Source organism: Convolutriloba macropyga, chromosome 3, assembly GCF_964194025.1.
Source record: "Convolutriloba macropyga chromosome 3, txConMacr16.3, whole genome shotgun sequence".
NCBI classification, from domain to species: domain Eukaryota; kingdom Metazoa; phylum Xenacoelomorpha; order Acoela; family Convolutidae; genus Convolutriloba; species Convolutriloba macropyga.
The window spans coordinates 26,369,369-26,389,044 of record NC_134470.1 but is presented as its reverse complement, the minus strand read 5'-3'; the positions used below and the strand labels follow the sequence as shown (position 1 = coordinate 26,389,044).

Sequence of the window (19,676 nt, the reverse complement as noted above, 5' to 3'; positions counted from 1 at the left end):
CCTGAGGTGAAAAGTGAGCCAAATACACCACCTGGTTTCTACACTAACAGTTGGCGTAATCTTCAGTATCAATTAACAGTTTTGTTCGCGGTACATCAATATAACGCATGCAAGAAACACTAAAACGTGCAAATTGTATTAAACTTTCGAATTGCGCGACCACAATTATAAGCACATGTACTACTGCTTTCGACACTCTTTATCAAGGATTTCACTTTTCCTACCGACCCAGTTCCTATTCATTGATAACCCGATACATCGAAAAGTAGTGATCTAATTTATACACTTTTTGTATTACATAACAACAACCTACAAAATAAAGTGAAAACAAATCACTCATTTATCAAAGTAACAATTGCAAAGGAACCGATGATGCGCCTGTATATAACCAGCACAGGAGAAAACATTACTCTCATCTACTAATTTGACGCTGTTAAACAGTATGGCGCGTATGAATGTTTGTCCATATCGATGTCCCCACAAAGCTAAGACTTTGAAACTGTTTATAACAAAATAGTTAATTCAGATTGCAACTAATGGTTACTACGAGAGACACAAAACTTATCAATCAAGGAAAAGCCTGCTTCTGCTGCGTTTGGCGTCTTCGAGACAAGAACGAATGTAAAGGAAATGCTCCTATTGGCACTATCCTTTGCCAATAGTGTTACCAGATCCCCTCCGATGATCATCTTTATAATCATCAAAGTTCCTTCTCTTCTGTAACAAACTAGCATCGTCTCTCTCTTCCTGCCACTCTTCACGCTCTATTTTTTCTTTCCTTTCCAACTGAGAGTCCAATTCAGGATCCCCAGTACGTGACTTGAGACCTCTAAAACACGCAGAAAATCGAAATGTTTCGTTAGTAATTTTCTTACTTGTAAGCGAAAAATACACAGCCGAATATTGCCCTGTATGGCATGTCAAGAAAACTCTGAGCGCGGCACAATTTTCCCACATTCGTATTTACATAAGGCATCAAATCACTGCATTGGGAAGGTTTCATATGTACAAAAATATTTGTTCTAACAGTCATCAATCAAGCCAACTTCAACTTTCAAAATCAAATGATTGATTGAATTTGATGTTTACGCCCAATTTTAATTTCGTCCTTTGCAGCCAGAGATAACTTGGTTTTACTAATCAGTGCCATACTCAAAATAATAAGTGGAAATATTTTGTATTTATGGCAGTGGAAGCGCTTCATCATTCATCCAATATTTGGTTTTCAGCGAATCGTCTCAACTAAAATAAAGTTTTCTTTCAGCACGTTAACAAGTGTTACCTTCCTTTGAAAAAGCAATAGTTACCTTCCTTTGAGTAGCTAAAAGCAATAGAAGATTCCAACGTCACCTTTTACAGGGTGCTTTCAAAAGAAGACCATGAGCGCTTACTGCTGGCAACAGCATACATGTTTACAAAGCAAATGACTACTTAAAGGAGTTTATGACCATTAGAGTGACCAATATTTTTTTAAATTTTGGTTTTTTTTTCAACTTTCATTTTGCTTCACCCTAAATTTTTTTTCAAGCTTGCCTTTAGAATCACACTGGAAAGCATATATATTTTTAAAAGTGCCTTATCTTAAGGTCATCAAAAAATCGTAGGTTCGTCATCAGGGGAAAAACAATAACTACAAATCCCGAAAAAAAATCACAACTATAATCGGATGCCAAAAAAAATTTGTATTTGCTTTTGTCAATCAAAGGCCGCAGTTTACAACTTTTAGCGCAAAAAAAGGAAAACAAACAATAATTGTCTTTATCACCAGGTTTTACCAATTTGTGTAGTTTCTCTTGATTTTATCGCTCCAATTGAACTGAACGTATCGTTATCAAAGACAACAGCTAAAACCTTTTCGAAAAACTTGATTTCTACTTTATTAGAGACTGCTGCAAACTGCTGCTACCAAATATTGACACCAGATGCAAAATCAGCTCAAATATATCACAAAGCGGTTATTTTGAGAAAAAAATGATCCAAAAACGGACAAAAATTGTGATAATTAAAACACTAACTGAGTTTCTACGAAGAGAAATAGCCATCAAAATAATTAAAAGAAAGTTCAGCAAAAAGTCAAAAGTAATATGGCAATAATCAGACCGCAATTTCACTTTCTCAAATTAATAACTTTAAAGCGGTATCAACAAAACGGCATTTTTGAACAGACAATTTTGTAATTAACTGGTCTCCGAATTGAAACCAAATTCCACCAAAATTGTTGGCAGATACAGCAATCGTACATATCCAGTTTAGCCACACTCAAGATTTTACCACTAGCGCTTTATCAAGAGTTACACGTCGTCCTACTGTTTGCCAGCATACTATGTAGAAAAGTTGACATCGACTGGCATAAATATACGCGGAACACTCGAAATTTTCAGTCTTTTAATTTTTGTCTGAGTAAATTTGAATAGGGTTTTTTGGATGCCAGCTTGTATCTTGGAGCAAAGGCATTGACTAATTGTTTCCAAAAAAGAAATTCTGTTTGAAGAAGACCACAAGAAAAAAAATTTGGATTGTCAAATCCTTTACTTCCGAAAGAAGAGGAAAATATCTCACTTGCATGGAGAAATGTTTGCGTATCACATAACCAATATACCAAAGTTAACTCAATCTTCATGAGTCTTCGAAAAGGCAACAAAATTAAAGAAAAATGTCAAAGAAATTTTAACCAAAATAAGAAAACGCTCGAATTGAACTGGCAAAAACTATGTACAAAATCGTCATAATTGATATAACAGTGGCTTTATAACTCGAAATATTGGTACATGAAATTTCACAGGCGCATTTTTAACTAAGTTAGAAAAACGAATTATTAAAGAATGAGAGAATAACAAAATAATTATTGCAGTAGAGTTCGGAGATATACAGTGGAGATCTGACTAATAGATCAAGATGGTTATTTGGAATTGAGAGAAAAAGGCTCTGAAACTGCCCCTATATATACCCATTATCAATGAGAAAAATCAAGATTGGAATCTAATGACAACACCATGATTTATAGCAAAGTTCAAAAGGTTCACCAAAAAATGGTCGGCGTTCACAAATTTCCTGTAAACCTTTCGCCAAGGACACAATAAATAGGGAGCATTTGAACTTTTCTAAGAATTCATTCACAATTCGGGAGGTACCAATCAATAATACATGCTGAGAAAATCAAATAATCTTACTCTAATAATAGCTTTGTAGATTGATCAGATTCAACCAATTATTGATTCTAAGCGCAATTTCCCGATTAATTTATAATAAAATAAAGACGAATCAATTTGCCCCGTCCGATTAAACTGATAAGTTAAAAATTCTGCTGCTCCTAACTAAGTTTAGTGCTTTAGCTTGAATCGAAACACTAACACCATACTCACACTTACAAGGATTGCGTAGACTCTACGCAATCCGCGCAAGTCTCAGTGTGGTGTTAGAGTCTTTTCTCATTAACACTTCTAAATGTTTCCACAATCGATGCGGGAAAGGATTTTAAGAAAATATCTGCTGCCATTTTATCTGTAGGAACGTAAGGAATTGAAAATGTCCTATCTTCTGTCTTGTCCAGAATTAGGTACAACTTTGTCTCGATGTTTGCTTCTTTTCAGCATAAACCAAGTTTTCCAAAAGCTTGATACAATTCTGGTTGACCTCGCCAATTGCTATTGGATATTTTTATCGATATAAAATCCTCCGGGCGTTGTCTTAGGTACACAATTTCCTGAACCGCTGCTGCCATGCCCTGATAAACTAATCTGCGCTAATGAAAGAGCAGCTTTGGCCTGCCTTAAAAAGACCATCTGAGTGCTGCGCAAAGTCTATTGAGCTTGAAGTAGTATGCAGTTGTTGATTTTTTGAATATCTCCAGACCAATCTGCATCATCTTCCACCACTAAATTATTACAAGCCTCTTCAAAAAAGTTTTAATGGTTTTGAACCTTGCAGATATCGTAATAGTCGTTTTACATACTGCCATTATTGATTTGTGATTGCATTCATGCGTCTGAAAAAAAACTGAACAAGATATCTGACCTCGTCTGTTTTGAGTTCTGTGGATTCTCTGATCTACTTCTTTGTCTCCACTTTGCTGACTGAAAAGTTAAGATCAAGACGGCTGGGGTTCTTGAAGGTTTGCAATCATTCATTTGCAAACGCTCAAGCATTGTCTCTATGTAGAGTTCGTCAATTTTGGTTTCACCCTCTTCTCACATGACTGAGACCCAGAAACCAGTGTAATCTCCACAGTCTTCCATTTAAAAAGATGCTTCTAGGGGCTTCTTGAGATTGGTTTGTCATGTTTCTGCAGGCTTCTATGACATCGTCAACCTAGACCAGAATGAATGTGTAACCATCTGTCTCTGCTCTTGTGGACAAGCAGTGATCTTTCCGGCTTCTGGTGAACCCCTGCTCCTAGCAGCCTGTTTCGAACTATAAATTGATTTATTTAGTCGACATACTTATTTCTCTCCATCTGACCCCAGCTTCATAAATTCCTGTCACTGTTCCAGATCCACTTCTTCCTCATTTGGGGAACGCAAGAAAGCGGTCTTGACATCAGACTGTTGAATCTCGTTGCGCTGCATCGCCGATAGTTGAATTAGAATCCAGAATGTTTACGGCTTACAGTTAGGCTAGGCTCAAAAGTCTCAAAGAAGTCCAGCCCTTCCACTTCTTTGAAGCCTTTCGCTCCCAATTTGTTTCCCAATTTCAAATTGGGAAACAGTTTGAAATTGTTTCACAATTTCAAACTGTTTCCCAATTTCAAATTGTAGACCAACTTTCCCGTGATAACGTCTGTCTGTGGGTGGTCAAACTGGATTCCAAGTCATGTATTGGAGAGCCTTGACCTCATTTTTCAATGGTCAGTGCCACTTTTCCGATCATCGCACTCCTTGGCTTCATAGATTGCCTTGAGTTCCGCATAGTCTCGTCAATAACAGCAAGATGGGTCCCCACTTATCCAGAAAAACGTCAGAAAGTGCCTCTCTTGTCCCTGGTCTGGGCTCTGCACTTTCCACTTGCTCCTGTGCCTCATCATTGCAGCCAGCCGTGTCGTTGGTTGAATGGTCTTCTGCGTCACTGTCCTCTAGGATCTCTGAGCCTCTCTGGCTCGCTGTTGCAATAAATCTAACTAGTGCTGCTTCAACATCCGCGGCTTCGTCTCAAAACTGTGTCCTGGGTCTTCACGCTCAGATTCATGCTTCATTGCAGATGTGCCCTGGCTGTTTTGTCATTGTCTGGGCTCTCTAGTAGGCAAGTCGTCTTCTCTCAGGGTTTGAGACCTCTTCAGATTCCTTGATGATAATACCTTGAGCATCCATAACCTTGCGTGCAACTGGTATTTGCAAGAGGTATCCATTATCATTCTCAATCTAACCCACAAACTTTCCTTCCAGTGCCATAAGTTAAAGTTTGATGATTTCCCTGTCTTCCTTCATGACTGTGTAACCGAAAATAGACAATTTAATACTTGACAGCTTAGGTTTTATACCTCGCAATAGCTCTGCTGCGCATTTTTCTTCTCATCATCACGAGTGTTTTTTATCCTTGTTTCATGGAGAATTGCGGCTCCCCATATTATCTTGGTGAGTCAAAGAGCTAACATCTTTCTATATCCGTCAAATCCAAAACAAATCTTGTGTACTGGAATGCGAACAAAAAGCGGACGAAACGTAACCTTTAAAGCGACTCTTAAAAGGACCCATTACATCTGTGAAAATACTCTCCAGTTTCTCCTCTGCTTGCGTTACTGCCACTCTGTACTGGAGTCTGTAATCTTGGCCAATACGCACGCCTTGAAAAACCTTTCCAGCTCCCCCACTATCTCTGGTGCATTTCTGACCACATCGACTTGAATTAGATAAACCAGTCGACTATGCTACTTCCTATCCCAACCTGAACTCGAGAACGCTGCAGGGGAAGCAAGTTCTCTTCTGGAGTTTCATAAGTTGTTTTCTTTCTCGAAGAAGCTTTGTCCCCATTGCGTGCATCTTGAGACAGAGGAGGTTTGAAGAATTGTCAGGCACATACAAGTTCGCATTGGATTTCCCCCTTTTTGAGGGTATGCTTAAACTCACACAGCCTCTGCCCACTACTCTAGAATCCTCTACCTTGGGATTTTAGACCACTCATTAAATGGGCACCAAGTCCATGAACGCATCAATGTTTGTCAATATGCGGCTGTACAATCATTTTCTACTAGCATGCTTGCTGTCTTCCATTGGGAATTCGCCACCCAGAACACGTCTGGTAACGCAACTGTCGGACCCATCCCCACTAACTCCGGTTTACCTCCAACTCTTTGTCTACTACATGCCCTGTACAGGCGACTCTTCTCACCAAAATTGCTGCATTGCGCTGTCATCTTCTACCTGAAATCCTTGACAGTGTCCAGGGATCGCAAACAGAAGTCACTTTGAAACAGCTCTGAACCACTTTGTCTCTTATCTGCGCTGAGCTCTCATAGAAGTTCTGCAGGACCAAGGCTTTGGAGAGGGTCTCTGAGACTTCCTCCCCTGGTTTTTCACCCCAGTCTTGTGAGCAGCTCTTGTCTTCTGATGAAGCTGTCCGGATCCTCACATTCTTCGGGCTGCAGTCGAGCCAGCTGTGCCAACAAAGCCAAAACTGTCGGCGTCTCCCAACTCTGAAATATCTCGACGGGTTCTTGACGGTTTGCAATCATTCATTTGCAAACGCTCAAGCATTGTCTCTATGTAGAGTTCTTTGTCAATTTTGGTTTCACCCTCTTCTCACATGACTGAGACCCAGAAACCAGGGTCTTCCATTTAAAAATCTCCACAGTCTTCCATTTAAAAAGATGCTTCTAGGGGCTTCTTGAGATTGGTTTGTCATGTTTCTGCATGCTTCTATGACGTCGTCAACCTAAACCAGAATGAATGTGTAACCATCTGTCTCTGCTCTTGCGGACAAGCAGTGATCTTTCCGGCTTCTGGTGAACCCCTGCTCTTAGCAGCCTGTTTCGAACTAGAAATTGATTTATTTAGTCGACATACTTATTTCTCTCCATCTGACACCAGCTTCATAAATTCCTGTCACTGTTCCAGATCCACTTCTTCCTCATTTGGGGAACGTAAGCGGTCTTGACATCAAACTGGTGAATTTCGTTGCGCTGCATCGCCGATAGTTGAATTAGAATCCAGAATGTTTACGGCTTACAGTTAGGCTAGGCTCAAAAGTCTCAAAGAAGTCCAGCCCTTCCACTTGTTTGAAGCCTTTCGCTCCCAATTTGTTTCCCAATTTCAAATTGGGAAACAGTTTGAAAGTGTTTCCCAATTTCAAACTGTTTCCCAATTTCAAATCGTAGACCAACTTTCCCGTCATTACGTCTGTCCGTGGGTGGTCAAACTGGATTCCAAGTCATGTATTGGAGAGCCTTGACCTCATTTTTCAATGACCAGTGCCACTTTTCCGATCATCGCATTTCTTGGCTTCATAGATTGCCTTGAGTTCCGCATAGTCTCGTCAATCACAGCAAGATGGGTCCCCACTTATCCAGAAAAATTTCAGAAAGTGCCTCTCTCTCGTGTCCCTGGTCTGGGCTCTGCACGTTCCACTTGCTCCTGTGCCTCATCATTGCAACCAGCCGTGTCGTTGGTTGAATGGTCTTCTGCGTCACTGTCCTCTAGGATCTCTGAGCCTCTCTGGCTCGCTGTTGCAATAAATCTATCTAGTGCTGCTTCAACATCCGCGGCATCGTCTCAAAACTGTGTCTCGGGTCTTCACGCTCAGGGTTTGAGACCTCTTCAGATTCCTTGATGATAATACCTTGAGCATCCATAACCTTGCGTGCAACTGGTATTTGCAAGAGGTATCCATTATCATTCTCAATCTAACCCACAAACTTTCCTTCCAGTGCCATAAGTTAAAGTTTGATGATTTCCCTTTCTTCCTTCATGACTGTGTAACCGAAAATAGATAATTTAATAATTGACAGCTTAGGTTTTATACCTCGCCATAGCTCTGCTGCGCATTTTTCTTCTCATCGTCACGAGTGTTTTTCATCCTTGTTTCATGGAGAATTGCGGCTCCCCATATTATCTTGGTGAGTCAAAGAGCTAACATCTTTCTATATCCGTCAAATCCAAAACAAATCTTGTGTACTGGAATGCGAAAAAAGCGGACGAAACGTAACCTTTAAAGCGACTCTTAAAAGGACCCATTACATCTGTGAAAATACTCTCCAGTTTCTCCTCTGCTTGCGTTACTGCCACTCTCTGTACTGGAGTCTGTAATCTTGGCCAATACGCACGCCTTGAAAAACCTTTCCAGCTCCCCCACTATCTCTGGTGCATTTCTGACCACATCGACTTGAATTAGATAAACCAGTCGACTATGCTACTTCCTATCCCAACCTGAACTCGAGAACGCTGCAGGGGAAGCAAGTTCTCTTCTGGAGTTTCATAAGTTGTTTTCTTTCTCGAAGAAGCTTTGTCCCCATTGCGTGCATCTTGAGACAGAGGAGGTTTGAAGAATTGTCAGGCACATACAAGTTCGCATTGGATTTCCCCCTTTTTGAGGGTATGCTTAACCTCACAAAGCCTCTGCCCACTACTCTAGAATCCTCTACCTTGGGATTTTAGACCACTCATTAAATGGGCACCAAGTCCATGAACGCATCAATGTTTGTCAATATGTGGCTGTACAATCATTGTCTACTAGCATGCTTGCTGTCTTCCATTGGGAATTAGCCACCCAGAACACGTCTGGTAACGCAACTGTCGGACCCATCCCCACTAACTGCGGTTTACCTCCAACTCTTTGTCTACTACATGCCCTGTACAGGCGACTCTTCTCACCAAAATTGCTGCATTGCGCTGTCATCTTCTACCTGAAATCCTTGACAGTGTCCAGGGATCGCAAACAGAAGTCACTTTGAAACAGCTCTGAACCACTTTGTCTCTTGTCTGCGCTGCGCTCTCATAGAAGTTCTTCAGGACCAAGCCTTTGGAGAGGGTCTCTGAGAATTCCTCCCCTGGTTTTTCACCCCAGTCTTGTGAGCAGCTCCTGTCTTCTGATGAAGCTGTCCGGATCCTCACATTCTTCGGGCTGCAGTCGAGCCAGCTGTGCCAACAAAGCCAAAACTGTCGGCGTCTCCCAACTCTGAAATATCTCTTGCAAAAGCTTCCAAGCTTTTTCTCCATCTACTATGCGGTCAACTCCCACACATACACTTCAGCACCTTGTGATTATTCTTCCAGGCGCACGATTGACCAATTTTGGAGGCTCATTGGGTTACTCCTCCCTCGCCAACTGATTTGTAGAGCCCCTTCGTCTGTATCACAGCCACAAATCTCGTGGCCAAGATTGTACACTCCTCATTTCCTGAGTCGGTAAACATCTTTACTCTCGGTTGGTCAATTGAGACCTGAGCGAGCAAAACAATTGCCAAGAAAGAAACCAAGCAGACAATTATTATAACTGTAAAAAACAGATTGAGTTAGCTTTATTTTACAGCAAAAATTACAGCAGAAATCTGACTACTATATCAAGATATAGACTGTGCATCCGAAAATAGACAACTTAATAATTGAGAGATTAGGTTTTACACCTCGCATTAGCTCTGCGTGGCATTTTTCTTCTCTACATCACGAATGTGAGAGGAGAGCTTTTTGTCCTTGTTTCATATAGAATTAATGCTCCCCTTATTATTATTATCTTGGTGAGTCAAAGAGCAAACATCTTTCTATATCCGTCAAATCCAAATTAAACCTTTTGTACTGAAATGCGAACAAAAAGCGAACGAAACGTAACCTTTACAGCGACTCTACTCTCTAAAGGACCATTTACATCTGTGAAAATACTCTCCAGTTTCTCCTCTGCTTCTGTTTCTACCACCCTTGGTACCGGAATCAGTGATCTTGGCCAATACGCACACCTTGAACAAACTTTCCAGCTCCCCCTGTCTCTGGTCCGTTTCTGACATCGACTTGAATTAGATAAACCAGTCGACTATGCAGCTGTTTTTCTCGAAAAAGAAGCTACGTCTGCACTGCGTGCATCTTGAGACAGAGGTTTGAAGAGTTGTCAGGCACATACAAGTTCGCATTGGATTTCCCCCTGTTTGAGGGTATGCTTAACCTCACACAGCCTCTGCCCACTACTCTAGAATCCTCTACCTTGGGATTTTAGACCACTCATTAAATGGGCACCAAGTCCATGAACGCATCAATGTTTGTCAATATGTGGCTGTACAATCATTGTCTACAAGCATGCTTGCTGTCTTCCATTGGGAATTAGCCGCCCAGAACACGTCTGGTAACGCAACTGTCGGACCCATCCCCACTAACTCCGGTTTACCTCCAACTCTTTGTCTACTACATGCCCTGTACAGGCGAATCTTCTCACCAAAATTGCTGCATTCCGCTGTCACCTACCTGAAATCCTTGACGGTGTCCAGGGATCGCAAACAGAAGTCACTTTGAAACAGCTCTGAACCACTTTGTCTCTGATCTGCGCTGAGCTCTCATAGAAGTTCTGCAGGACAAAGGCTTTAGAGAGGGTCTCTGAGACTTCCTCCCCTGGTTTTCCACCCCAGTCTTGTGAGCAGCTCTTGTCTTCTGATGAAGAAGCTGTCCGGATCCTAACATTCTTCGGGCTGCAGTCGAGCCAGCTGTGCCAACAAAGTCAAAACTGTCGGCGTCTCTGAAATATCTCTTGCAAAAGCTTCCAAGCTTTTTCTCCATCTACTATGCGGTCAACTCCCACACACACTTCAGCACCTTGTGATTATTCTTCTAGGTGCACGATTGACCAATTTTGGAGGCTCATTGGGTTACTCCTCCCTCGCCAAGTGTGATTTGTATAGCCCCTTCGTCTGTATCACAGCCACAAATCTCGTGGCCAAGATTGTACACTCCTCATTTCCTGTGTCGGTAAACATCTTTACTCTCGGTTGGTCAATTGAGACCTGAGCGAGCAAAAAAATTGCCAAGAAAGAAACCAAGCAGACAAGTATTATAACTGTAAAAACAGATTGAGTTCGCTTTATTTTACAGCAAAAATTACAGCAGAAATCTGACTACTAAGATATAGACTGTGCATCCGAAAATAGACAACTTAATAAATGAGAGCTTAGGTTTTACACCTCGCATTAGCTCTGCGTGGCATTTTTCATCTGTACATCACGAATGTGAGAGGAGAGCTTTTTATCCTTGTCTCATGAAGAATTGCTGCTCCCCATATTATCTTGGTGAGTCAATCCAAATTAAACCTTGTGTACTGAAATGCGAACAAAAAGCGAACGAAACGTAACCTTTACAGCGACTTTACTCTCTAAAGGACAATTTACGTCTGTGAAAATACTCTCCAGTTTCTCCTCTGCTTGTGTTTCTGCCACCCTTGGTACTGGAGTCAGTGATCTTGGCCAATACGCACACCTTGAACAAACTTTCCAGCTCCCCTGTCTCTGGTCCGTTTCTGACCACATCGACTTGAATTAGATAAACCAGTCGACTATGTAGCTGTTTTTCTCGAAAAAGAAGCTACGTCTCCACTGCGTGCATCTTGAGACTGAGAGGTTTGAATAGTCAGGCACATACAAATTCGCATTGGATTTCCCCCTGTTTGAGGGTATGCTTAACCTCACACAGCCTCTGCCCACTACTCTTGGGATTTTAGACCACTCATTAAATGGGCACCAAGTCCATGAACGCATCAATGTTTGTCAATATGTGGCTGTACAATCATTGTCTACAAGCATGCTTGCTGTCTTCCATTGGGAATTAGCCGCCCAGAACACGTCTGGTAACGCAACTGTCGGACTCATCCCCACTAACTCCGGTTTACCTCCAACTCTTTGTCTACTACATGCCCTGTACAGGCGAATCTTCTCACCAAAATTGCTGCATTGCGCTGTCACCTACCTGAAATCCTTGACAGTGTCCAGGGATCGCAAACAGAAGTCACTTTGAAACAGCTCTGAACCACTTTGTCTCTTGTCTGCGCTGAGCTCTCATAGAAGTTTTGCAGGACAAAGGCTTTGGAGAGGGTCTCTGAGACTTCCTCCCCTGGTTTTCCACCCCAGTCTTGTGAGCAGCTCTTGTCTTCTGATGAAGAAGCTGTCCGGATCCTAACATTCTTCGGGCTGCAGTCGAGCCAGCTGTGCCAACAAAGTCAAAACTGTCGGCGTCTCTGAAATATCTCTTGCAAAAGCTTCCAAGCTTTTTCTCCATCTACTATGTGGTCAACTCCCACATACACTTCAGCACCTTGTGATTATTCTTCTAGGTGCACGATTGACCAATTTTGGAGGCTCATTGGGTTACTCCTCCCTCGCCAAGTGTGATTTGTAGAGCCCCTTCGTCTGTATCACAGCCACAAATCTCGTGGCCAAGATTGTACACTCCTCATTTCCTGTGTCGGTAAACATCTTTACTCTCGGTTGGTCAATTGAGACCTGAGCGAGCAAAAAAATTGCCAAGAAAGAAACCAAGCAGACAAGTATTTTAACTGTAAAAACAGATTGAGTTCGCTTTATTTTACAGCAAAAATTACAGCTGAAATCTGACTACTAAGATATAGACTGTGCATCCGAAAATAGACAACTTAGTAAATGAGAGCTTAGGTTTTACACCTCGCATTAGCTCTGCGTGGCAATTTTCATCTCTACATCACGAATGTGAGAGGAGAGCTTTTTATCCTTGTCTCATGAAGAATTGCTGCTCCCCATATTATCTTGGTGAGTCAATCCAAATTAAACCTTGTGTACTGAAATGCGAACAAAAAGCGAACGAAACGTAACCTTTACAGCGACTATACTCTCTAAAGGACAATTTACATCTGTGAAAATACTCTCCAGTTTCTCCTCTGCTTGTGTTTCTGCCACCCTTGGTACTGGAGTCAGTGATCTTGGCCAATACGCACACCTTGAACAAACTTTCCAGCTCCCCTGTCTCTGGTCCGTTTCTGACCACATCGACTTGAATTAGATAAACCAGTCGACTATGCAGCTGTTTTTCTCGAAAAAGAAGCTACGTCTCCACTGCGTGCATCTTGAGATTGAGAGGTTTGAATAGTCAGGCACGTGCAAATTCGCATTGGATTTCCCCCTGTTTGAGGGTATGCTTAACCTCACACAGCCTCTGCCCACCACTCTAGCAGCCTCTACCTTGGGATTTTAGACCACTCATTAAATGGGCACCAAGTCCATGAACGAATCGATGTTGGCAATATGTGGCTGTAAAATCATTGTCTACTAGCATGCTTATTGTCTTCCACTGGGAATGAGCCACCCAGAACACGTCTGGTAACGCCAATGTTGGACCCACCCTCACTGACATTGCGCTGTCACATCCTACCTGCAGCCTTTGACAAAGTGTCCAGGAATTGCAAACAAGGCATTTTGAAACAGCTCTTCACCACTTTGTCCATTGTCTGTGCTGAGCTCTCATAGGAGTTCTGCAGGACCAAGGCGCTGAAGAGGGTCTCTTAGACATCTTTCCCGCCTTCTTGCAGCCTTGTGAGCAGCTCTTTTCTTCTGATGAAGCTGTCCGGATCCTCAGATTCTTCGAGCAGCAGTCGAACCAGCTGTCCCAACAAAGTCACCACTGTCGGCGTCTCCCAACTCTGAAATCTCAATCGAAAGCTTCCAAGCCTTTTCTCCATCTACTATGCCGTCGTCTACCACACAGACATGGCTCATTAGCATGGGTGATGTTGCATCTAGAGTCAGTGCCAGTTGGCACAACATATTGTTCCTCTTCTTGAAGTCAGCAAATTCCTTCGCATTTCCCTCCATCAGCACCTTGTGGATTTTCTTCCCATCATTGCTTGCACCATTGGCCAGTTTTGGATGCTCATTGGGTTACGCCTCTCTCCCCAGCTGTGATTTGAAGAGCCCCTTCATCTGCATCGTTGCCACAAATCTCGTGCCCAAGATTGAAAACTCCTGCTCATTTCCTGTGTCGGTCAACATATTTACCCTCTGTTGGTCAATTCAGACTTGAGCGAGTAAAAATATTGCGAAGAAAGAAACTAAGCAGAGAAGGATTAACACTGTCAAAAAAACAAATATAGTTCGTTTTGTTTTACAGAAGTAAAAACTTACAGCAGAGATCTGACTACTATATCAAGATGGTGATTTGGATTTGAGATAAAAAAGCTCCAGGAAATATACCCATGATCAATGAGAGAAATCACGAGAGAGAGAGAGAGAGAGAGACTTACGTCTCAAAAGAGACATTATCTGTTGTACACAAACAGTTATTAACACACTTTTGGAAGTTCTACAGGTGTTTAATTGGCAACAAACAACATGTATAAAACAAGCAATAACTATCCGAGGAAAACGATTTAAGCCCGCGGATTAGATGCCGACGAATGACATGTGGACGTAGATTTTTAAAAGTCTTTTACTCCATGTCGTTACAGGAACTTATACTGAGAAATGACACGTCCAGAAAAAGAATTGTAGGCAATTTTAGTGAGCAGTACAATGTGAAAAATGTTGAATGCTGATGAACGAAAATTAGCCTTTTTGGCGGCTACTTTAATATACTTTCAAAAATCAGCACCATACTTTTCATTGAGAAGTTGGATTTAAAAAAATGTGAGGACCAGGTTGCAGGTGAAAACAAATGCGTAAAAACTATTGTTCCCAAGAAACTCGACATAAGAAATTCTGTTGCCAAATCCTCATACAAAGCCACAAAATTGAAATCTGTCGAGCTTCATCATCAATGAATTATTAGTATGTCATACGTGGCTTCCATAACGAACAAAACTATACATTATATTGCTGACAGTATTGAACGGAATAGACCTCTAAAGACAATGAATTTCTCGTGTAAATGACACAAGCTGGATTTCAGCAGGTTTAGTCCCTTTGATTCTTATCAATTATTACAGCAAGCTTCTTGTACGAGTCAAGTTTCAAAAGCAATACCACAAAGAAATAAAGCGGACTTCACAGAATAGGTAAACAGAAGAGACTCCCTTCTCATTCTATTCAATACCAGTCTATTCTCAAGATTCCAAAGCCGTAGTCAAGCTAGATCACTAGAAGTCAAGGACATTTTCATTTCTGCATCAGAAAAGATATGAAATACAGTATAAAAAACACCAGACAAATCGTTTACATAAAATAGGAACGATTGGATCGAGAACAGAGCCCTCAGGAACTCAACTGAGAATGTGTAGGGACTCTGAAATAACACCAGATATATTACTTCTTTTTAGTTAACAATCAATTTGGTAAGAAATAAAGAGGGAGAAAAACGATTTGAATGAATGTTCCAAGTTTGTGAATGAGAATAGTATGAGGAACGTCGTCGAATGCTTTCTGGTAACCAAGAGAGACAGTGTAAAGACAAGTACCCTTAAACTTTCTGCGAATAGTGTCTTTGTATCAATTGCGTGAACGGGCTTTTTCTCGATTGGAAGCCAAACTGTTTGAGATGAAGATGGTGGCACATATTCTGATGTATAAATTCAAATAGTAGTCTCTCAAAAACAAGGGATATCTCGGGCAACGAACTAACTGGACGATAATTCTCAAGGCAATTTTTTTGCCCCCTTTATGAAGAGGATGTACAAAAGCAGTTTGGAAAGGAAACTGAAGAGTGAGTAGACTGAACTGAAAACGATGAAGAACAAGAACACACAAAGAACAAGACAGTCGCTGAGCCGTTTTCCAGGCCGAAAACCGTAAGACTTTTAACTCGTTCTTTTTGTACTAGACATGAGACCTGTTTTTTCATAGAAGCAATAGAGGCTTGGAAATCTTCAGTGGATGAAGCTTAGTCGGATAAAAAGAAGACTCAGCGCTTCTCATTGAAAAAAGCTGAGAAAACGTACTGAAAGCGCTCGCTGATAGAGAATTCGACACAAAATAAACAGAATTGTGAAGCGGAAGTTGGGAGTGGGTTAATGAGAATCGCATAGTCTGTTTAGAAGTGAGTGACAATCTTACACTACAGAAAGCAACAGTAATCGAGCTCTTGATAAAACAAAATCTGTTGAGTTCGATAGACTGTTGCAGGGAGACTCTTAAGTCTCCTCTAACTTCTGCAGATTGCTCGCTTCGGGGTTCTTAACAAAACCTGCGAATAGCGTTAAGACAGTTAACGCTGTGAAGAATAGAAATGAGGAGCAGAATCAAAAAACTGTTAAATGGATATATCATCTATCGAGAGGTATCAAGAAAATGTGAAATATTGCAACAGTTATAAACAAAGGAAGATAAAATGTTTTGAATCGTTAAAAGAAAAAACCTTCGCACGACAAGGGGAAAGGGTCTCAATCATGTAGACGTAATACAATTGTTTGATGTTAACTAATCGAGCAAATTTTAAAAGATACAATGTGTCTAATAGTCTGAGTCGCGTGATAGAATGTCCATATCATTGCTCTTATCGTGCGTAGTTGATAAAACTAGCGGCATCAAATTCTATTCGGCGCAAATTTCAACAAACACATTCACGACAATTAGTGCCGGTAATTATCTCCCAATCCAAACCAGTCATGTTGAAATTACCTAGTACATAACAAATTAGCTCATGTTATGAACTGCAGGTAAGACTTGCACCTTGATCAGTGGAAAACGCAACTGATTCAGCTGCACTGTCATTCCAAACATTAAAGGCACCGCGAAACGGTTGAAGGTAAAATAAAAACAAATAGATAAATATATTCCTGAGGCAGATTTATTGCTACGGCGGATGGATAATCACATCCAGAGCGTGAAGCCAATCGACAGATCTCGCAGCGTAAACTGAGGTAAGAATAGCAACATCACCGACGATGTTGTTGGATCTGTCCATTTGAGGAATAACATTAAAACAGTTGAAAAGGTATAAAATGCTGTCATCTATAGAACCAACAAGTGAGGTCTCGGTCAGAAAAACAGATCAATATGGTTACTGATGCATAAATTCGTAAACTTAGTTCGCATTTGAAGAGCAGATATGTTATGACAACTCGGTTCAAAAATAGTAAGGGTGGTAGTAGTAAATATTTAATTATGCAGTGGGAACGGGTAAGGCTCGAAGTTGCGATAAAGAAATCTTCACGCTCCTCCTATATTTCGATCTTCTTAGCGCAGTAAAATAACTTCAAATTGCGCAGCTCATAACTACCCTGCGATCAAATACATACTTCAAAGTGACCTCAACAAGGTGAGGCTTGGAAGTGTTCGAAGAGTCTGTCTTACCAATCAATCTAACATCAAGAAAACTTCGCAGGGGCAGATATTTTATTGAAAGACTGCTGAACTGCATTGTTATCAGCCTGCTTGGATTGTAAGTAGTTTTTAGAAAAATTTTCAGGAGTGTTCTAAAAGACAACAGTCTGTTTCGCAGAATTGTCAGACTGATTCTCAGATAAAGTTTTCACAACACTAGACCAATCACATTCAACTGTTTTAACACTGTCACGGATCTCATCGACAGTGGTAGAAAAATGATCAAATTTGTCTTTGTTTTGCCGAAGCTGACTTAACTCCATTGATTACCACTGTAATCATTAATTTAGGAACAAAAAATAATGTAGTTTTTATATGCAATTGGTAATTTGATCTTAGGTGAGCAGCATCAGTTCTAATGAATCTGGATCTCATTGAACCATAAATCGGATCTCTAAAATCCCTATAAATCAAGGGCTATCCCGCTCTTATCTGATTCCTCGAACACAGTTATCTGAATAGCTACTTTTTAAACAGCAAACGAAATTGCTATTTGATAAGTCTATTGCAACAATTAGGCTAGGAATACAATGATAGTTTGCATTTGCACTTTTCTAAGAAATCATTCGCAATTCCGGATTCATCAAAAACATTCAATACATGCTGAAAATAATCTTACTCTAATTATAGCTATCTAGATTCATCAATTTGAACCGAGTATTGATTCTAAGCACAATTTCTTGAAGATTCATTTATAATAAACTAGTGACTTAATCAATTTGCCCTTAAACTGTAAGTTAAACTTTCCGATATTTCTAAATGAGTCAAAGGCTTGTTTAAATTGAAATTCTAACGAGAAAATTTTGTTGAATATAGCTCACAGACACATTCCTCCATCCCCTACTGACCTTTCTGGAAGTCGTTCAGTTGCACCCCCGTCCGAGCAACTCCCACATTGCTGCTCGTACCACTCGTCCAGTGTCATTGTTGGAACTGAGGGATAGCCAGCTCCAAAGACGGCCTTCTGAACTTGGTCTCTGGTGAGTATCAGCACAGCAGGTTTATGTAAAGAGGGTACGCTAATGTTCTCGTGTTTCGCATATTTGTCAGGCAATTCTCCGATTTTGTTATTGAACCTCTCATCGAGCATTTGCTTTTCTCGTATTAGATGGCTTAAAGTATGCTGAGTTTCTTCAATAGCAATTTGAATTTTCAATAGCAAAATCTTGCGGCAAGATTCCTCGTCTGTTGATGATTCAGTTTTCCTAATAACATCAATCATGTTGGTAATCTCGTCTTCAAAAAACAATGCATCAACCAAGTTTGAAAAAGCTCAATATAAATTACCCCGAAATTTTTAATTGTATCATTGATATTATGCAGCTACATTGTGGCAATTGGGCGGAATGTTGCAATTAATTTGACACTTAAGACGCAGTAAAATCGATCAAATGAGCTTGAGAAATTTATTTTTAAATGTTTAAAAAAGGGGTTCAAAAACTTGCAAAGAGTAGAAAAATGATCAAGAATATCGATCGGATGCTCTAATATATCTTGCATCCTAGTGCAAATCTTTCTCGTCGTGAAATGATTTCTGGCGTGATCTCAATTTTGTGATCTACACTGACAAAACTCACTGGTCAATCGAATTCTTTAGAGACATGACTTACTACTATTTGGTGGAGATCCAGTAAAAAGAACTATCAATCAAAATTACCTGAGGTTCTCCATCATAGTTCTTAGCTGCTTTCGCTCTTTGTATTTTGCTATCAATTTACTTCTTTGCTGTAACTGAGCTTCAATACTCTGAGATTCGTTTTTCTCAAATGCCGAGCTTAGCAGAACATCATTACAAAGCTCATAATTCTGGCATCTCTTCAAAAAGTCGTCATAATAGCTGATTGTGTTCCTCAGGTTAGGCAATCGAGCCTCCGGTGAATTTAAAGGTAAAATATTAGTCATGTCGCCCAATAAAGCTGGTAGTAGTAAATATTGCAAAGAAGATGTACTGATTTCTTCTACAGACTCGTTTTTGCTGAATAATTGTAACGAACTGACCATTTTGGTACAAGTTTCCAACGAGCTTATGGCACTTCTAACATTTTCTTCAAAGTGTTCAATGGAAGACTCCTTGAGCCCATCGACCAAATCGCTCGCACGTTGGAATAAAATAGGTAAATTGTCAGAACTGTCTAATGAATTCATGAGCACCTTAAAATCAAACGCAAAGTAAATAATTTGAAATGAGCACTAGCTAATTTTTTTAACATGTCCAAACAAAAGGGAAGAGGAGGTATGATGAACCCAATGGACGGAACAGTGCGCCCCCACTATGAAACATCACAACAGCGTGATTAACTGCCAAAATTCATTATATTTTGAACTTACAGCAATATACTGGGCTCGCGCTTCGCCAAAAGCCGCGCTTCCCAGGTCTGGTGCGCAAACAAAACTAAAGCACTAATGCCCTTAGACAAATGCCTAGGCATCCGCCCCAGTGGAATTGGAGAAGTTCTCAGACGGATTATCGGCAGATGCATATTCAGATGCATCTCAA

The 19,676-nt window shown here is 40.7% G+C and overlaps 1 protein-coding gene across 1 annotated transcript; it reads right to left on the bottom strand.

Annotated features, from left to right (window-relative positions):
* Positions 1-502: 502 nt before the first annotated feature.
* On the bottom strand, positions 503-19,350 carry LOC142336962 (immunoglobulin-binding protein 1-like). Its single transcript, XM_075385959.1, has 3 exons — positions 18,837-19,350; positions 18,028-18,384; positions 503-829 (listed from the first exon to the last, which is right to left on the bottom strand). The coding sequence occupies exons 1-3, from the start codon at positions 19,322-19,324 to the stop codon at positions 646-648; spliced, it is 1,029 nt and encodes a 342-aa protein (XP_075242074.1). The 5' UTR covers positions 19,325-19,350; the 3' UTR covers positions 503-645.
* Positions 19,351-19,676: the final 326 nt, after the last annotated feature.